This window comes from Gekko japonicus, unplaced genomic scaffold (genome assembly GCF_001447785.1).
Source record: "Gekko japonicus isolate JY-2015 unplaced genomic scaffold, Gekko_japonicus_V1.1 scaffold15, whole genome shotgun sequence".
Lineage (NCBI taxonomy): Eukaryota > Metazoa > Chordata > Lepidosauria > Squamata > Gekkonidae > Gekko > Gekko japonicus.
The window spans coordinates 2,477,265-2,496,041 of record NW_015165830.1 but is presented as its reverse complement, the minus strand read 5'-3'; the positions used below and the strand labels follow the sequence as shown (position 1 = coordinate 2,496,041).

General features: G+C 43.2%; 1 protein-coding gene across 1 annotated transcript; it reads left to right on the top strand.

The window, feature by feature from the left end:
• On the top strand, positions 1 to 16,121 carry LRRC59 (leucine rich repeat containing 59). Its single transcript, XM_015410757.1, has 8 exons — positions 1 to 20; positions 1,762 to 1,918; positions 4,486 to 4,545; positions 5,471 to 5,629; positions 7,875 to 7,979; positions 9,303 to 9,375; positions 11,823 to 11,996; positions 15,444 to 16,121. Exons 2-8 carry the CDS (start codon positions 1,814 to 1,816, stop codon positions 15,683 to 15,685), a joined length of 918 nt encoding a protein of 305 aa, XP_015266243.1. The 5' UTR covers positions 1 to 20; positions 1,762 to 1,813; the 3' UTR covers positions 15,686 to 16,121.
• The last annotated feature ends 2,656 nt before the right edge of the window (positions 16,122 to 18,777 follow it).

Here is an 18,777-nt window from a genome sequence, read left to right as displayed (position 1 = left end):
TTGGACGGCGAGTGGGCAAGGTGAGTGTGGTGCTGGTGACAGCAGCCGCCTCCTCTCCTAACCGGGAGACGCGCTTTGTTTCGGGGCTGCATTCTTCGCGCCTACCCAGATCCCCAGCAGGGAAGCGGCTGCGTGCCTGTGCCCACCAGCCTTGCTTTTCTTCCCTCTCCCGGAAAGCTGCTCGAGTCAGGGCTGCTCAAGGCGGGTGGGGCTGGTAGTGTCAGGTGCTGCTGCTTGGCAGGAGTGTGCGGCTGGGAGGAGCCTCCCTGGGCGCTTGACGTGACCCTCCTGCCAGGGGATTTTTGGAGTTCCTGGGCGTGGAGGAAGACGTGGTTGCCACGTGTGCGGTGATAGCTGCCAGAGATTGCCGAAGGACAAGGCGAGGGGAGCCAACCTTCCAAATTTCTGCTTTGCGCCGACACACGGGCTGGCCATTATACAATAAAAACTAACCTGCCTCAGAGAAAACTTGAGAATTCTAAACCACTCCGGGTGGGTTCTTCCCTAACATAGTCTTTTAACAGCGTGTCGACTGGCAGGACTTCCAAAAGGTGCAGATTTCCCCACTAGAGTGGCTAATGACGGAGAAAGTGTCACCTGTTGAATTTCTGCATATCACACCCTTGTTAAAGGCACAGAGCCTGTTAGGGAAGAAAAAGTGAGATGTTGTTACTCTTTAGGCAGACAGTGAACGTGTATGTTCTAAAAACAAACCAAAAAAATTGCTAATTTTATTCCAGCATTTTGTTACACTCATGAATGACCTGTGACAGGAATCCATAGACATGAATGCTCAATTCCCCATGGCAGAAATCGTTAATGTCAGTAGGAGCAGGTTAGATGTCCCCAAATAGACTTCTTTGCTGTTTCGTATGTAACTAGTTCATTCGTTGGGGGAAAGTAAATTCCTGAGCTTCAGGATAAGACTGTGGTGAGAAAGACAAACTTTGGCCATCACCTTGACATTGGGTGATTTGGCTTTTGCTGCAGGATGCAGTGACACGCTATATTGCTCCCAGTGAGGCATATTGCTAGATATCTGAAGGACAGTTCCAGGAAATTGATACTGATAGGCAGATTGAAGCATGCTTGATTTAGAATGAGGCAAGCAATTTCAAGAAGTGTTAGAGAATGTCTGGAAAACCTGTCAATTTGTGCATAATTGTATATGAAAAATTGTAAATTTGTGCATAATTTATTTCTCCTCCATAGGGCCCCAAACTCTCTTATTTGGTGACAGCAGCCGCAGTTGCTGCTGTTGTGATGGGGAGAGAGAGGGATGTTTCTTCACTCTCCCAGGCACTGAATGCATTTATGCTGCGGTAGCGGCATCCTAAAAGCTGGAGACTATAGGAAATGGATTTGTCCAGGGTTCCTGATATCCTTTGTAAATAGGTGGTAGGCTGTTATGTTACAAAATCCTCCTGTACGACTAGTGTGAACTTCAGCAGTCTTGGCAACAGTCCAAGGGCCATGGTGACCAAATGTTTTCCCTGGGACACAGTACTTCCACCATAAGCTGGGTTGGAGAGTGGACAGTTCAAGGATTCTGTTGTTGTACCAATAGCTCAAAAATTCTATTGCTAACATGGCAGTTAAAAATAATTCTGATCTGGAGGTTTTTTGCTAGTGAGAAGCAGGCGCATTGCTTCATGATGCTGCCACCCTTGTACAGTGAGCTCTTAGGCATGTTGACTCAGAAGTGAGTATAAGGAGTTCATGTTTAGTAGGAGTACACCTTTAATCTTTCTGCCTCCTCAGGAACACAAGTGTTTGCCAGGCTGCTTGGACAAAATCTGCTTCGTTGAACATCATGGCAAAATTTGGAGCAAAAGGAGTGACTCTGAAGGACAAACTGGAAGGCAATGAGTTGGACTTAAGTTTGTGTGACTTGAATGAGGTGCCAGTTAAAGAGCTGGTTGGTATCTAGTTTCCTACGGATAGTAATACATGTCAAGGGATTGTAGGAATCTGTGCAGTCTCTGTGAATGTAATGGCTCTAGTAAGATTTTGAATACATATTGAGAAATTGGTTAATTTTGCTGTTACAATTTTAGATTTACTTGTAAAACAAGCTTAAACCATAAGTGTGTCTGTTTGAGAATATGTATTTCTTCTCACAAGAAGACAAAAACAGCCTTGAAATTTGCATCATCTGTAGATTTCAGGGAACAGAATTGGCATAAAGGTAGGTTGGTTTGCCACCTTGTTTCCAAGGTATGTACAGGTAACTGTAATATAACTATAATGAATAGGAATCCCAGCCTAAATAGTGTGAGTGCTGCTGCTGGGTGCCTTTTCTCTTGATCCCTGTAAGCAAATAGTAGTTAACAAATTCTCTTTCTGGAGTGGATGATGACCAGAAAGATTTGTTTAGCTTAGGCAGCCAGCTTTCAAAAGAACACAGTTGAAACACAGAATTGGCATAAATGGGAAGGTTTGTGATAATAATCAGCATCTGTAAAATACGATTTGTTGGCTATTTAAAATAGGAAGCTGCTTGAAAAAGTTTTATCTATGTTGTGGCAAGTAAAGAACTCTAAAAACTGGTGGGCCCCTCTCCTTGCATCTCTATTTACAATGGTAGATAGAACAGGCATAAGCCCTTTGGCTGGTTGAATGCAATAGTGGTTCTGTTATATACAAAAGGTGATCATACTAACCCTGCCAATTATAGGCCGATTGGCCTACTATCCATTATTGTTAAATTATATGCTAAGCATCTTTTCATCAAGCTTAATCTTTGGATGACACAGGAAAAAATTCTTGGCTCTGAACAGCTGGGTTTTTGCAAAGGAAAGACCACTTTATCTCATTTAGTTGATTACACTGTGTGGAATAACCAGAAATTATACGTGGCTTTCCTGGATTTGAAACGTGCATTCGATTCCGTTGACAGGGACCTTCTTTGGATTAATTTAGATCGGCTGAATATGAACAAGAGACTTCTTTTGCTCATTAAGAATTGTTACACTTTCAATACTTGTCAGATCAAATGTTCACTGTAGCAGGCAGCCTGACACCGAAGATTGCTGCAAACAAGGGCGTTAAACAGGGTGGCATTTTAGCTTCCTTTTTATTTAACATTTTCCTCAGTGTCCTTGCTGCCCAGCTATTTGGTGCTGACTGTCATAGTCCAAAACTTGGTGCAACACATGTACCTGTACTACTTTATGCCAATGATACAGAGTTGGTTTAAGACATCTGTTGACTCGCTGTATTGCTTTTTTCACCAGTAATAAGCTCCAGCTGAACTATGACAAGTCAAAAATCCTAGTGTTCTCTAAAAAGTGGAGATCAAATAAATGGGCTTTCAATCACAAAGAGACAGAACAAGTTAAATACTTCAAATATCTAGGAATTTACTTTCAGTACAATGTAACCTAGTCTATCCACCACTATCCACTGCAAACATGCAGTGAAGGCAGCTAGCACTAGTGGATCGGCTATACCAGGGTTCTTTTACTGCAGAGGCAACCAATTTGTGCTGGCTGCAATAACATTTTATGTCCAAAGTGATCTCACAATTACTGTATGGTATTCTGATTTGGATAGGGTCCTTTGACTGTGCCATTGAGCATGTCCAATCTAAATTCCTGCGGAAAATTCTGGGCTGGCCCAAATGTGTTTCAAATGCAGTTATATATCTAGAAACAGGTCGGTCTTTAATGGAAACTTGTGCATGGCTTATGACATTCAAATACTGGCTACGCATACAATATAATTTTGAATCTGGGAGCTTCATATACCACATGCTCTCTGAGCTCAATGTGTCAAATTGGTCAGCACACATTGCCAAAAAAAATCAAAGTATTGGGTCTATGTTGCCCTCCGCTGCTGCATTTCAACAGATTAAAAACAGGGTGTTAGACATTTACTGCCAGAGGTTATACAGTTTAGCCAATAAAATCTGCTTCCCTTTGAGTTTCGAAATACCTCTTACTACAGGGAAGATGGCTTCACATTTATCTTCCCTGCAGGTTCAACAACAACATAGAGTGTTTACTCTGGCCTGATATAACGCTATGCCTTCAGCCATTTACATGGCAGATTTAACAAGGTACCTCGTTCAGCCAGACATTGCCCTTGCAAATGAAAATGAGTCAATTACTCATGTTCTTTTGCATTGTCACCTGTATGTGGATCTATATATTTACATTCTATTTTAAGCAGTATGATGGACTGCTCTGATGCGCTCCAGATACAGACTTCTGAATGACTTCTCCTCTGACATCACCGAGAAGGTGGCCGAGTTACTCCACTCTGCTTTAAAGCTACGCCAAAGGATTCTAGAGACAAATGTACCTGTGGGTCATGTTTTTATTTTGCTCTTAAATGGTATATTCTGTATCAACAATTTATGCCAATAAAGGCTAACTTGAACTTGAAACTGCATCACTGAGGGGCTTTTTGCCTTTATTTTAGTCTTTATGGAGTCCTGTAGCCAGCTGACAGAATTAATTTGGCTCTTTGGTTCTCTTTCAGGCAGGGCTTCCAAAGGCTACTGTTTTGGACCTGTCCTGTAACAACCTCACCTCTTTACCAGTAAGTCATAACCTTACCCTTTTAACAGTCTTTCAATATAGAAATCAGTTAAGTAAAGCCTACTCAGCGTGGGCATGTACTAATACTGGTAGCTGTAATTCTCATGCTTTTCCTATGGTCTTAATGTTGATCAGTGGTATATGGTGAGGAGTAGGTAAAATACACCTAACTTTTTTTGGAGAACGAATGTGTACATGCCACCTGTTGATGGCAGGTCCTTTAAACTCAAAGTGGATGGACAGCTACAGTTGTGAGAGATTACAAATGTGCCAGTGGAGGATGTTGGAAGTTAGTGATCTTAAGGGACTAAATCGGGGAGAAACATTGGGGTCAAAGTTTCTGGAACTAGAATGTCAACCCTTTTAGTGAACTACAGGACCTATGATTATTTTTGTATGATTAAAGGAAGCTCTGTGTGTTGCATATTTTTCTGTTTGTACTCCTAGTATGAGGGAAGTCACAATAGGAAGAGCCTGTCTTATATAATGGTTCTATAATGTCTTATATAATGGTTGGGATAGACTGGTGAGCTCTGGATTCAGATTCCTGCTTTGTCACAAAGCTTGGTAGTGCCAACCTGAACATAGTTACGGTCTTCTAAGCCCATCAGCAGCAATGGGCCTAGAAGGGTAAAACTCTGCTTAGGATAGCATTGTTGGTGGCCTTGGGCTAGTCATCATCTCTCACCCTAATCTACTTCACAAGGTTGTTTTAAGAATACGATAGGGCATAGGAGAACCATGACCTGAGATGCTTGGAGGAATGTTGGAGGTTAAAAAAAAAAACAACTGGGAGAGAGTGACCAGGATGTATGGGTCTTTTTTTGTGTTTTCTACTCTGTCTTCCACAGCTCACGTTTCTGTATGTCTCAGCTTTTAGATAAGATGGTCATTGAACTCTTTTTTCACTTGTATTTGGGTTCCAGTCAGACTTCTGCAGTTTGACCCACTTGGTGAAATTGGACCTGAGTAAAAATCAGCTTCAACAGCTGCCTTTGGACTTTGGTCGTTTGGTTAACTTGCAACACCTGGACCTTCTGAACAATCGATTAGTTACCTTGCCAGTCAGTTTTGCACAACTCAAGGTAATTCTCTCACTCACCCCCCCCCCCAATGAAGTCTGGTCTTGGATTTCAGCCCAGAGCATACTCAAAATCATTCCATTGTTTATTTCTCTAGTGAAAATTGGTTTTCCTGGCAAATGTGGGTAGAAGTTCACATTCTAGCAAACATTTATAGCAGCCCTTGAGAAACCTCACTAACTCAATTAATTTCCTGTCCCTATTTCTCTGTGTGAGGAGACTAGACTTTTTAATGGGTTGATTCTTTAAGATTAATTATTGTGAACTCTGTTGTAATTTATGTAGCCTTATCAATAGAGATAGCTAGTAAACACATCTTCTTGGGCAGGGGAGTTGCTTTCATAAGATTGGTCAGGTAGCCCTTTCTTCTTAAATTCATTATTTGCACTGGGGACTGTTCCCTTCCAAATTCTGTTTCCACACTCACTAAAAAACGGAATAATTTCTGAGTAAATGTTTCAGACAATCAGTTTACTACTGTTATATTTCTACCACACTTTTCATTCATTACTGCTTCTCAGAGGAACTGCTACATGAAAGTCTGGCATTGGTATAAATGTCTGTATCACAGGTCCCCAGCATGGCTTCCACGGGCATCATGGTACCCAACAACCACATTTCTGGCACCCACCAACTATTTTTAGGAAATGAGGGGAGCACTCCTCTTGCCCAGCAAGGGCCCCTGAGTGGCCGCTTGAGATCTGATTGGCTCTGCAGATAAAAATAACACTGTTTCAGCAGCAGCAGCTCTGCCACCACAATGTCGTTTGTATTCTGTCTCACTTCTCTTTCCCAATAGTGTTTTTTTTTTATTGCCCTCTTCTCCCCTTGCACTTTGGCTTCCTCTGCATGTGTGGCTCTGCTTCCTGTGGCAGCCATTTGGTGGCTGCTCCCATCACCCCGTGTCAGAATTCCAAAGCTGCCCACAGGCTCAAAAAGGTTGGAGACTCTTGGTCTCTCTTTTGTGGTTCTGTTACTGACATTCCTTTCCTCTCACAATAATTGTAGCTCTTTGAAGTGCACTGGGGCCTCTGATTAATATCTCTGCCTTAGGTCACAGATTATGATTATAAAGCAATCTCACCTTGGTCTAAGAAATGTCTGTACTATTGCAGTGTCTGGAGCCATTCTGTAACAATATTGTTTGACCACTGAGGAAGGCCAATTGGCCAAAACATGGTCTGTCTTTGAGATTAATGTGTAATTTTATTCTGAATTGAGGCTATTACTTGGGCCTGTTTTTGTTTTTATTGAATTTACAATAAATATGTATATTTTTGTATATTTGGTAATATTTATGCTTTAAGCTTATACATAGAATTATTGGGTGCTTATATTCTGATGTCCTTAACTTTTTGGTTCTTAATTCAATTATTTTTGGGTTAAGTCCCCCCACTTTGTCTTTTGCGGTGGTTCTGTTACTGACATTCTTTTCATCTCACAATAATTGTAGCTCTTTGAAGTGTGGTGCTACTTTTTAAAAGTTCTGCTACCTGCAGCTGTTGCATTCCACACCAAAAGCTTGGGTAATTATTCATCTTGCTGATGGGCTAACCAGCTCCCTAGCAGGCATGTGCTTAGTAGCACATGACTTATCTGCTGCCTCCATAGTAGAACTAAAGCCTCAGAAGCAGTTGTTTGTCTCACTGCATGAGAATTGTCTAGAAGACTGCAGAAATAAGGGGTTAAGCCTGGTCTGTGAGATAGTGTCTCTAATGTGGCTATGTTTCTCAAGTTTGCTCAGAATCTAGGGCCTTTTGAGTAGTAGTAATAGGATAAGTTTTTTTTTTTTTTAATAAGTGGATAAGTGGAGCTGCGGTGGCTCAAGTGGTTAAGATGTTGAACTGCAGGCTGTGGAAGGTCAGTAGTTCAGCAGTTCGAGACCCAAGTGTGCCACAGGACGGAGTGAGCTCCCATCTCTAGTTCCAGCTTCTGCCAACCTAGCAGTTCGAAAGCAAGAAATTGCAAGTAGATAAATAGGTACCGCTTCAGTGGGAAGGTAACAGTGTTCCGTGCGCCTTGGTGTTTAGTCATGCCGGGCACATGACCACGGAAATGTCTTCGGACAGCGCTGGCTCTTCGGCTTTGAAACGGAGATGAGCACCGCAACCCTAGAGTCGGATTCGACTGGCTTTCGAGCAAGGGAACCTTTACCTTTAATAGGATAAGTAATAGTTTCAAGGAATGAAAACGTGGAGAATATTAGCCACTGACCTGTTCAGGTCCCATGTTTGGTCCTGTTCAACAGAACCTGAAGTGGCTGGATCTGAAGGACAACCCACTGGACCCCTCACTGGCTAAGGTAGCTGGAGATTGCTTGGATGAAAAGCAGTGTAAGCAGGCTGCTGTTAGGGTAAGTTAAACTTGTTTGCATTTTGTCTTTATTTAGATGCTGCCCTTTGTCCTCCATAAAAGCTGCTATTTCTTGAGGAAGCCGCTTGTACTCCTCCATTGTGCCTGAACTCGAATTCTAGCTGAGAACACTTTCCAGCTATCACTAGCTGAGAACACTTTCCAGCTATCATCAGAGAAGGGCAGGAAGCAGCCAGGCCTCTTTCCATCATTTCTGAATTCAGCTCTGCTGAGAATCCCTGACGGACACTTTGTCAATTGTAGTCGATTTCTACCAGCCATCAGTTTTTGATTAAAAAGCAAGATGTGTATATGACATTTTTATCCCAGCTTTCCATCAGTAAACTCGGGGAGAGAACGAGTGGCCCAGGTTTCCCCAGCATGTTTGAGTGACAGAGGGGGATTTACTATTTTTGGGTTTTTATCTAATGTACTCTAAGGCTTAATGCTCAATAATTATATTATAATTAATGAAACACAGAAAGTGATGCATTCAGTATATATGTACAGCATTTTATTAATTTTCATATATGTTCCAAATTAACCTAATGGCACTTCAAAGGTCATTCTAGAGTAATTTGGTGCTGATATATTTACGGACCGCATGAGGATGACCAGAAGGGTAGGTTACCACTGGTCCTTGACTCTGCATTCAGAAGGATGTTGAGGATGTGTGCATGAGCATTAACCCTCATTAATGCTGCCGCTGGTTCTGCCTTTTCTTTTTAAACTTTGTTTGCTCTTCAGGATTCAAGAGCAAACATAGGGGAATGTATGGATAAAGTCCCTTATTGAAGAGCCATGTATGAAAAAGTTACATGCTAATGTTCAGGGTCCAGCTGAATTGTTAGCTTTCCTGGAAAGGAATTCTTTCCTGGACAAATTGGCTGGAGGCCTGGGTTTTGCTTTCCCCCTTTTTGTAATGTGTGACTTTGGTCACTTGCTTCATTCATCTGGAGTTGTTTGCTGTGCAGGCACCACTCCATGTTTTTGTCCTCTGCTTGTGGGGCACTGTGCTCTGGATTGCATGAATTGCTCCTTGTAGATGGGAAGGTGATCTTGCCTTGTGAGCTTGAGGAGCTGGACAAGATATAACCCTTAGTCTTCCCATCCTTATTTTCTGAAAGCAACCGGAGACACAGTTCTCCTTGAAGACTAGTTAGCCAAATTTACTCTCCTTCAGTACATCTTTCCTCAGTTACGTTTTGGGTTTCCTGAGTTAAAATTGAATTCCTGTTGCCACTTACAGCTACCCTTCTTGTTTCTGTGCTAAAAACATCAGTGAGAAAACAAATCTCATGCAAGTTGTTTTTGGGTCTCAAAGGTTCTGCAGTATATGAAGTCTATCCAGTCTGAGCTGGATCGTGAGAGGCAACGAAAGCTACAGGCAGAGCGAGGTAAACTTTAGTTATCCAGCTCACTTTCTGGTGTGTAGGCTGCTTATAATCTTTGATTTATGTGACATAAGAGCTCACTTTCATCATTAGAGGCATGAAAACTACTGTTCCAGATCGACTCTTCAAAATGCATACATCAAAATGGATGAGAGGTAGAATGGAGATCTTGCCACATTGGTCTGTAAAAGGAAGGATGTTCCAGCACTGGTAGTTCACTCGGGAATGGTTGTCAGCTCCTCCCATCTCTGACTTCCGGTGTGCAAATTTAGCATAAAGTAGCGAAATTCAGACTTGGAGCTCACTGGCATTTACAATTACAGGACAAAGCTATTATGTTATGTTATTAAGTTATTATGGGGTTTGTTCAGATGACCATTTAGCAATGGTGGAATGGGGGGCAGGGGACTACAATTCTACTCTTAAATTGTTATTTAAACACTGAAATGTTTTTAATGTTGGTTTCATGTTTGGGGTATTTTTTATTTTATTCAAACTATTAGCCACACTCTCAAAACCATGCGTGAAGTGGCTCCCAACAGAATGAGACAAAAACTTAAGAACAAATGATAATAAACTATTACACAGTGGCAAAAATAATGACACTTGTCTGCAAAACCTCCCATTAAAATAGCAAAAAATGAAGAGGGCGAAATTTTGGGTTGGAAATATTTGGGTTTAAAAATAGAAAGTGCAGTCCGTCAAAGCATACAACAATCAGCTTCAAATCAATCCACAAATATCTGGAAGAATAAAAACAACATGCCTGAAGCTTAACAAGCTAGACGCCAGGCAGACTGCTATGGAGAGGTCATTCCATGGTTGAGATGCCACCATAGAAAAGGGTGTGTGTCTGGTTACTATCCACCTTGCTTCGGATGCAACCAGTGAGCAGCCTTGTATGAAAGTAAGCAGTCATTAACATTGTTTCCAGACATAGGTAAGAACTTGCACTTCATTACACTGGGAAACAAGCAGGCAACCAGTGTAATTCTTTTTAAACCAGCAGGTTATGTTCTATATAACCCTGCATCAGTTAACAATCTTGCTGCTGTATTCTGAACCATTCCAGCTAGTCTTCATAGGTAGTCCCATGTAGAAGGAATGACATTAATCTAGTCAATGGAGCATGGATAACCGTGTTGAAATCTCTCTTTTCAACGAAAGGCCATAGCTGGTTCACCAACTGAAGTTAGTTACAGACACTATTTACCACAGAGAAAACCTGATGCTCCATCTACAGGCATGGATCTAACAGTAGCCCACCCACCCACACCCAAAACACATACAACAGTCCTGTTCCTTTAGGGGAGTGCAACCCTACACAGAAAAAACTGACTCTCGTTTCTGTGTGTGACTTGTTGACTATTTTGATAGAAATGTAGACATTTTGAAATAAATTACACATGTGTATTTTATATGGCTGAAAATATGTATTGTATGGGCATTTTCTCTCACACGCATACAACTGATACAAAGCCAGTGTGGTATACCAGCTACAGTATGGATTTTTAATGCCATCACAGTCAACTTATGGTGACCCCCATAGGGTTTTCAAAGCAGGAGACATTCAGAGATAGTTTGCCACTGCCTCCCTCTGTGTAGTAACCCTCAGTGGTCTCAAATCCAAATAATAACCAGCAGGGGTAGTTTCGTAGAAAAAGAGCTAGGGGAACTCATTAGCATAACTCATTAGCATATGCCACACCCCCTGACATCAGGGGCCCGGCGGTGGACCTGCAAGGCCAGCGGGAGTGCGAGGAAGCCCCGCCAAGGCCCTCCCTGGCCCCAGGCAGGCAGGGGTGGGGAGAGGCGGGGAGGAAGCAACTTACTCTCCCTCTTCTCCTGCCTCCTCCTGGCTGAATGAGGGCCGGAAGCGGGGTGGCCGGAAGCAAGGGGCGGGGCTTCATCGTGTGCCCCCGCCCCCTTGCACCTCACCCGGGGGAACTGCGATCCCCCGCGATCCCCCCCGAAATGACCTCTGATAACCAGGGCTGAGTCTACATAGCTTCCAAGATCAGGCTAGCCTGAGCTATCCAGGTCAGGGCAACTGGCTAAAGTACTGGCCTTAGGTATAGAAATTCCCAGTTGACTGCAGAGTACACTGGGTAACTTTGGGACCGTCACTGACTCTCAGCCTATTATTTCATTTGATGAGATTGTGTGAGGGACACCCTAACCACCTTGGAGGGGAAGGGCAAAAAACATATAAATTGTCAGAATTCTTTGTCCAGGCTTTGATGTCATGTGATATTTCCATAAAATAATTTAATCCTATCAGTATTGGTTGAGGGATTTACTTAGTGAGATTTCTTTACTTCCCAAATGGCCCTGCAGATGAATCGTCTGTCATGCAGTTGGGTTCATTTGCAGTTGGCGCGTAAGTCAGTGTAATGTGATGGAGGGTTCTGGAATGAATGAGGACACCTTGCATTTGCTTCAATGCTTAGAACTGGAGAAGAAACGTGAAGCAGAGCGACGAGCAAGGGAGGCCCAAGAGCGGGAACTGCGAAAGAGGGAAAAGGCAGAGGAGAAGGAACGCAGGAGAAGGGAGTACGATGCTCTGAAAGCTGCAAAGCTGGAACTGAATAAACACAGAAAGAAAGAAAATGGCGAAAATCCAAGTAAGTACAAAACAGTGTGCGTGTATGCATTAAAATAGTAGTGAAGTAAGAGGGCACTTAAACTTTAAAGTTGGGTAGAGTAACAGACAGATGATTCGTGAAAAAATTGCCTTCTGTGTGTGGAGATTAAGGGCAGCTTCACACATGCATAATTATGTTTGTGTGTATTTTTAAAGCTGGTTCAAATGTGTTTGATTACCATTGGTGGGTGGGGTGGGCTAAGGTAGGCGGAAAGGTGGCATAAAACTGTTTGAAATAAGCAAATGCAGGGGCATAAGATGGCAAGGAAGCACAAGACTAAGTTGTGCCACTTCTAACTGCAGGTTGAGGATCATATTTTGAAATGCTGATCTATGTCAAAAGCTCTCTGCCAGTGACAAAGTCACACGGCAAGCAAAGAGAGGGTGTTCTTCCAGGCTGTGCTATTTGCATACAGTCTTGCTGACAGAGGAGTGACTCCTTACTATTGTGACATGCCTGGTCTCATCCAAGTTCAATGAAATGGGTTGTTTCAGCTATAGGCCACAGTGAAATTACAAAATAAACGCAGCTTTAAAAGTTGAACTAGTACAGTCATGAGCAGTGATTTAGAACACAGAGCAGTTTTGCACATCAGACAACTTGACATTTGTCCAACTGACAGCTTATTTCATTTATAGCCTACCTTTCTTTTTTTTGGGGGGGGGGGCAGGTATTTTGTCTGTGTGTGCCTGGAAGTTATGGTTGACTTCTGGCGACCCCTAGTGGGTCTTGGATGTTTCAGAGAGGTGGCTTGCTATTGTCTGGCTCCGCATCCCGGCCCTGGTATCCCTTGGAGGTCTCCCATCCAAGTACTTGTATAGCCTGTCTTCCTTGATGAGTCTCAAGACGAATTAAAGGTAAAGATTCCCTTGCTCGAAAGCCAGTCGAATCCGACTCTAGGGTTGCGGTGCTCATCTCCGTTTCAAAGCCGAAGAGCCAGCGCTGTCCGAAGACGTTTCCGTGGTCATGTGGCCAGCATGACTAAACACCAAGGCGCACGGAACGGTGTTACCTTCCTACCGAAGTGGTCCCTATTTATCTACTTGCAATTTCTTGCTTTCGAACTGCTAGGTTGGCAGGAGCTGGAACTAGAGACAAGATGAATTACAAAATGTAAAAAACAATTTGGTCAGATAGCTGTAGACAAGACATCCAGTAAACAATGCAGTAGGACTAGGATTACAGAATTGTAAAACAATGTGAACAAAAAAAATTCATAAGGCATGATGTACCATAGTGTAGAAAATGGGTTACAAAGCTAAAAGACAGTGCACATTAACATGACTAAAATGCAGTTGTTTTTAGCTACTGCTAAGGCAGCAATGTATATCCTACTTGCTGTCATTTGCAAACGAGAAATATTCTTTTGCACATTTGATCAATGGTTTACAGCCCTTTAACTGCAGGGGAGAAGCTTGTATCAATCATTACAATTATAGGACATCTAAATAAATAGCGCAAAATGCCCTCAGTGCTGCCATTACTGAAATGCAGTGTTGTAGATTAAGGGGCCCGAGACCATCTAAAAATGAGGAGGGTGTTTCTTGGAAATCAAAGAAGGGTGAGATCCTGTATAGATGAGTGAAGCAGTTTTAAAACCTATGCTGGTATTTAAGAATAACCTGTAACTGGGCAATCCTGGTATCCTGTATATAAAAGGCAAGCCATGCTGGCAATGACTCACCTACTCTCCCATTGGCCACTGGGGAAGCTGCCTTGGCCCGTCCCGCTGGCTGCTCCATTCTTACACCCACATTTTCGATGCGTTGCACCTTGGAAGTTGTAGTTCTCAGCTGGCCTTGCTACAACCATAGCAAAGCGAATTAGAACTACAGCTCCCAAGTTGGGAGTCCCAAGAGGCCATGGGTCATTAGCAGGGAGTCAATTAAACTGTTAATCAGTTACAGTGTTAAACAGGAAGCATCTTTGGAATTAAAAGGGGTTGGGGGGGGGAAAGGGAAGGTCTGGACATCTCTCTGAATTACAACTGATCTCCAGACTACAGAGATCGGTCCTCATGGAGAAAATTGTTGCTTTGAAGGGTGAGCTCTATGATATAATACCTCACTGAAGTCCTTCAACAAACCTGGCCCTCCCCTTAGTATTGCCAACCTCCAGATGGCACCTTGAGATCTCCAAGATAAGTTCTCCTGGAGAAAAGGGCTGCTTTGGGCAGTGGGCTCTATGGCATTATACCCTGCTGAGGTCCCCCCCCCCCCCGGCTCTACCCCTCAGATCTACAGGTATTTCCCAACCCAGAGTTGCCAACCCTGTAGCTGGCTACGGAACTGCTTTACAGACTCTTGAAACCCAGAAATCATGTCATGCGGCTCTCCTCCCATACTACCCACTTGGGGCAGCAAAATGACTTGAGACAGTCCTACCTTATAGCAAAGCAGAAGGAAATAAACATGGTTCGCCTCCCTCTATTTTCCCTTCTCTCCATCCCCCCACCAGCCACAGCTTGTTGTATTTCTTCCCACAATGGGCCTTACTCCTAGTTAGCTAAAAGATGTATTCTACTCAGTGTGTCAGTCTTCAGCTTTGAAGTAGATGTCCTGATTATAGAATAAATAATTGGTCAAAAAGCTGTAAGTCTAGATCATTTGCATTGGCCTCAGATTCAATGTTGTGAGTATCCCAAGTGGCAAAAGAGCACAGTTTGACCAAGTATTATATTTTTCTGTTGTAATTAATGTTCAACATGTTCCTTTTTAAAAAGTTACCTAAGGCTGACAAGATGCATAGGCAACCCTGAGAATGGGAAAAGACCATATGAAGCTGCCTTGTACTGAATCAGACATTTGTCTTATCTCACCCACTATTGTTTACTGTAACTTGCAGTGCTAATTGAGATCTTTTTAGCTGGGGTTGCTGGGAATTTTTGTGTGCAAAGCTGTTGTTTTCCCTAGTAAGAAACACTGCAATAAAAAATTGTCAGTTCTCCCCCCCATGCTAGAGGGCAAGAACGTTCTGTTGATAAGCTTGCTGAATGTGTCAGAAATAAGAATGGAGTGTCTTGGTTAACAGTTCTGATTAAAGTGTGGAAACAGAAACATGTATTCAAAAGTTTCCCCTTCAGTGTGTCGTATATAGGGCTGAAGGCTGATAAGTAGCAGACAAACCTGCACTATCAGATTTCTTTTAATGTGAGTGTGAACAGTTATGCATGGTTGAACAGATGGATATGAATCCAGTCTGCTCCTCAACAAAACCAGTAGGAGGATTTCCTGGCACTCGCTTAATAAATACCAGGTATATAATTTAGTCACCCTGTCTGATGAATGTATATATATTATAATAGGATATATGTTCATTTCCATTAAGCTGATGACAGACCTTCTTAATATTGGGGATAGTTTGATTTTTATGCAGAAAAGAATTTAATATTCAGTTCACATATTTTTCTTTCTCCCATTTCTAAAGAATTCTCAGTTTCCCATTCATCAAAGCAGCCTCAAAACAAACGTTCCTGGTCTGGAATCCTGCTGAAGATGCTGCTGTTCCTGCTGTTAACTGCCCTCAGTACTTTGGCTATTTGCAAGGTTACCGATCTGCAGCACAAACCTGTGTGCATCAGTGTGAACATGCTCTATGAAGACGCACTCGCTGTTTTGCAAAGTCACAGAATCATGCAGAATGTCCTGCGGCCAAACTCACAGGAGTAGTAATGTTGGCTCAGCCCTGAAGGACTCTTCCACTGTCAGCATCTCTTTCGACTGTTTCTATATCAGTACAGCCAGAATTCCTATGGAATTGTGTTTTGGTGAAAATTGCCTTTAGTCATTCAGCATTGGCTTTGGTGGCCCCCTTCAAACAGAACAGAATCACTGCCCGGTACCCCTCCCCTGCAGCTGCTGTGGCTAATGAGAACTTGTTGCCATTTCCTTTCTCTATAGAAGAGCATTTTCTGGGCTACAAAACACAGGCTACTTGCCTAAAGAAGAACAAGGAGGGCCTATATGCTTAATATCTAGCCTTGCTCTGTGAGGTTACCTATTTGTCATCTTTTAAGAAAATTTTGTATAAAATCTTTAATGTTGTATTGCTGTAGGGACCAAACACTATGTGGGATGGCTGAGTTGCCCATGGAATTGAGGTGGTAAGACGTTATCAATATATATTTTTACTCATAAGCTTGGTGTATGAATCATAAATCTTATTGTTCAAACATCAAACAAGCTAGGAAAACCAACTTGTGCAGGCAGCTATCTCAGTCAAACTTGTCTAATTACTTTACAGTTTTAGCTATCAAAGATAGAAAGCTGGATGAATATTTGTCAGAGATGCCTTAGGCTGGTTCTGTATTGGGCAGGGGATTGGACTAAATGGTCTGTATGGCCCCTTCCAACTCTATGATTCTGAATTTCCCTCGAAACAGACTTAACTAGGATGGAAATCCTATTGAACTTAGTGAGATCTCAGGGTAAACATGCATAGGATTTGAACAAGGTAAAAATCCAAGGAGATAGATAACAAGAATGCAGCATAAGGGAGACACTGATATTTGTGTTATATTAAGCCACTGTATACCCATTTTCAAAAGGTCTTCAGAAAAGAAATACCCTCAAAGATTTAGCTCCATAAAATCCACGTACTGCTCTTAAGTTGCTGTTACCTGTCAGGTCTTGAAGAACTCACTCCCAACACACTCTTGGCAGTGATTTGTTGAGAGGTAAAGAGGTTTCAAGCATAGATGAATCTGTGTCAGAACTGACCCCTTGGCACCAGTTCCCCAATTATACATAATTCAAACAATCCCCTCCTAGTGACCAAACCAATCACACCCAGATATCCAGCCTGCCAAAATCTACGGTGCACCATCAGTCCTCCTCCAACACCTGCAAATCTACAGTTACATTATCTAGCAGTGTCTGGTACCAGCACCTGGTATTCAAGGTCATGCACGGATACTTCCTAGCAAAGAGAGCCAGTCTGGTATAGTGGTTAAGTGTGCGGACTCTAATCTGGGAGAACCGGGTTTGATTCCCCACTCCACTTGCACCTGCTGATGTGACCTTGGGTCAGTCACAAGCTCTGGCACAGCTGTACTTGGAAAAGAGCAGTTTGTGTCAGAGTTCTCTCAGCCCCACCCACCTCACAGGGTGTCTGTTGTGGGGAGGGGAAGGGAAAGGAGTTTGTAAGCCGCTCTGAGACTCCAAGTGAAGGGCGGGGTATAAATCCAATCTCTTCTCTTCTTCTTCAAAGGGAGGCCCCGCATGGATGCAGTTACAAGCCAGTGCAACTCTCAGCAAAGCAATTCCACACACACACCCCAATTCCCAGCCAGAGTAAGACAAGGCAGTGAGCTTATAGACATCAAAGGCAGTTAAGAAAACATATGGCAAACGAGGCCTGAGTTTGACATTCTGCCCCCCCCAAAGGTCCTTCACCCCCCAAGTTTGTGAGGATGAGCTTTATGGAACACTTGAGCTAATCTCAGGGCTTTGACATGATCACTTCGGACCCATTCATCATGACTAGGGTCAAAGTCTTGTCACTTGATGAGATAGTAGAGGTGGCCCCATTTTATCTTAGAGTCTAAAACCTCTTCCACCACTTGGTGGAGTTCCCCATCCACCATCAGGGGAGGTGGAGCCGGAGGCCGAGATCTCCCTCTTGAGGGTCCAGGATCCTTCTTCAGCAGACTGAAATGGAAAATGGGATGAATGTTTCATACGTTCTTTGGCAAGTCCAATTCCACAGCCAATTTATTGATAACCACCTTAAAGGGCCCAACATACTTCCATCCAGTGTTCCCTCTAAGCTGAGTTAGTGTGAGCTAGCTCAGAGTTTTTTAGCCTCCAACTCACACATCTTTGTCTTAGCTCAGGAAAGATGGCTCCAGAGCAAACTAATTTATGCAGTAACCAAATTTAATGCCAGTAGCTCATAAAGTACAATTTTTGCTCACATGACTTCACACAGCTTAGAGGGAGCATTGCTTCCATCCCAGTTTTTTCCCAGGCTGTAACCCCCTCAGGTTTTTTATTTCTTTTATTTCTCATTCAATTTATAGGCTGTCCTCCCCGCCAAGCGGGCTCAGGGCGGCTAACAACAAGGCACGCGTGCCGATATATAAAACAAGATAAAACACACAATTACAATATATACAAATAAAGTGCTTCAAGATGGTTACAAATGATGATCTTCCATTTTAGGGATGGTAGCCGGAGGATACTTAGTCAGATCTTAAACTCAGTGGTGTCTGCAGGGCCATAGTGCCGCAGTTTGATCATCATGGGCCATTCCAATACCCCGCTGTTTCCAAGTTCATTGGTGGTGGTGGCAGTGGCGGCTCCTACTTGAAAGCCTGGTGGAAGAGCTCCATCTTGCAGGCCCTGCGGAACTGTGCAAGGTTCCGCAGGGCCCTGATCTCCGGGAGCTTGTTCCACCAGGTAGGAGCCGCCACCAAAAAGGCTTTGGCCCTAGTAATAGCCAGCCTGGCCTTCTTGGGGCCTGGCGTCACCAACAGATGTTGCGTCCCCGACTGTAGTGCCCTTGGGGGCATGTGGAGATGTACACCAAGTCCCCAGGGTTAAGGTCCCACTCAGGTGCTCTGGTTTTATCCTTTTGGGCTTTGTAATCCTCTTTTGCCTTGGCCAAACCCTGTTGAATAAGAGTCCACTGTTGGGCCAACTCTGACCACCAGGTCTGTAAGTCTCCGGGCCCAGTGGGTTCCACCCCAATTGTAGGGAGAGGGGCTCCCTCATACCCATGTACCACCCTGAAACTATGAATAGAGTTATAGTAGCTATAT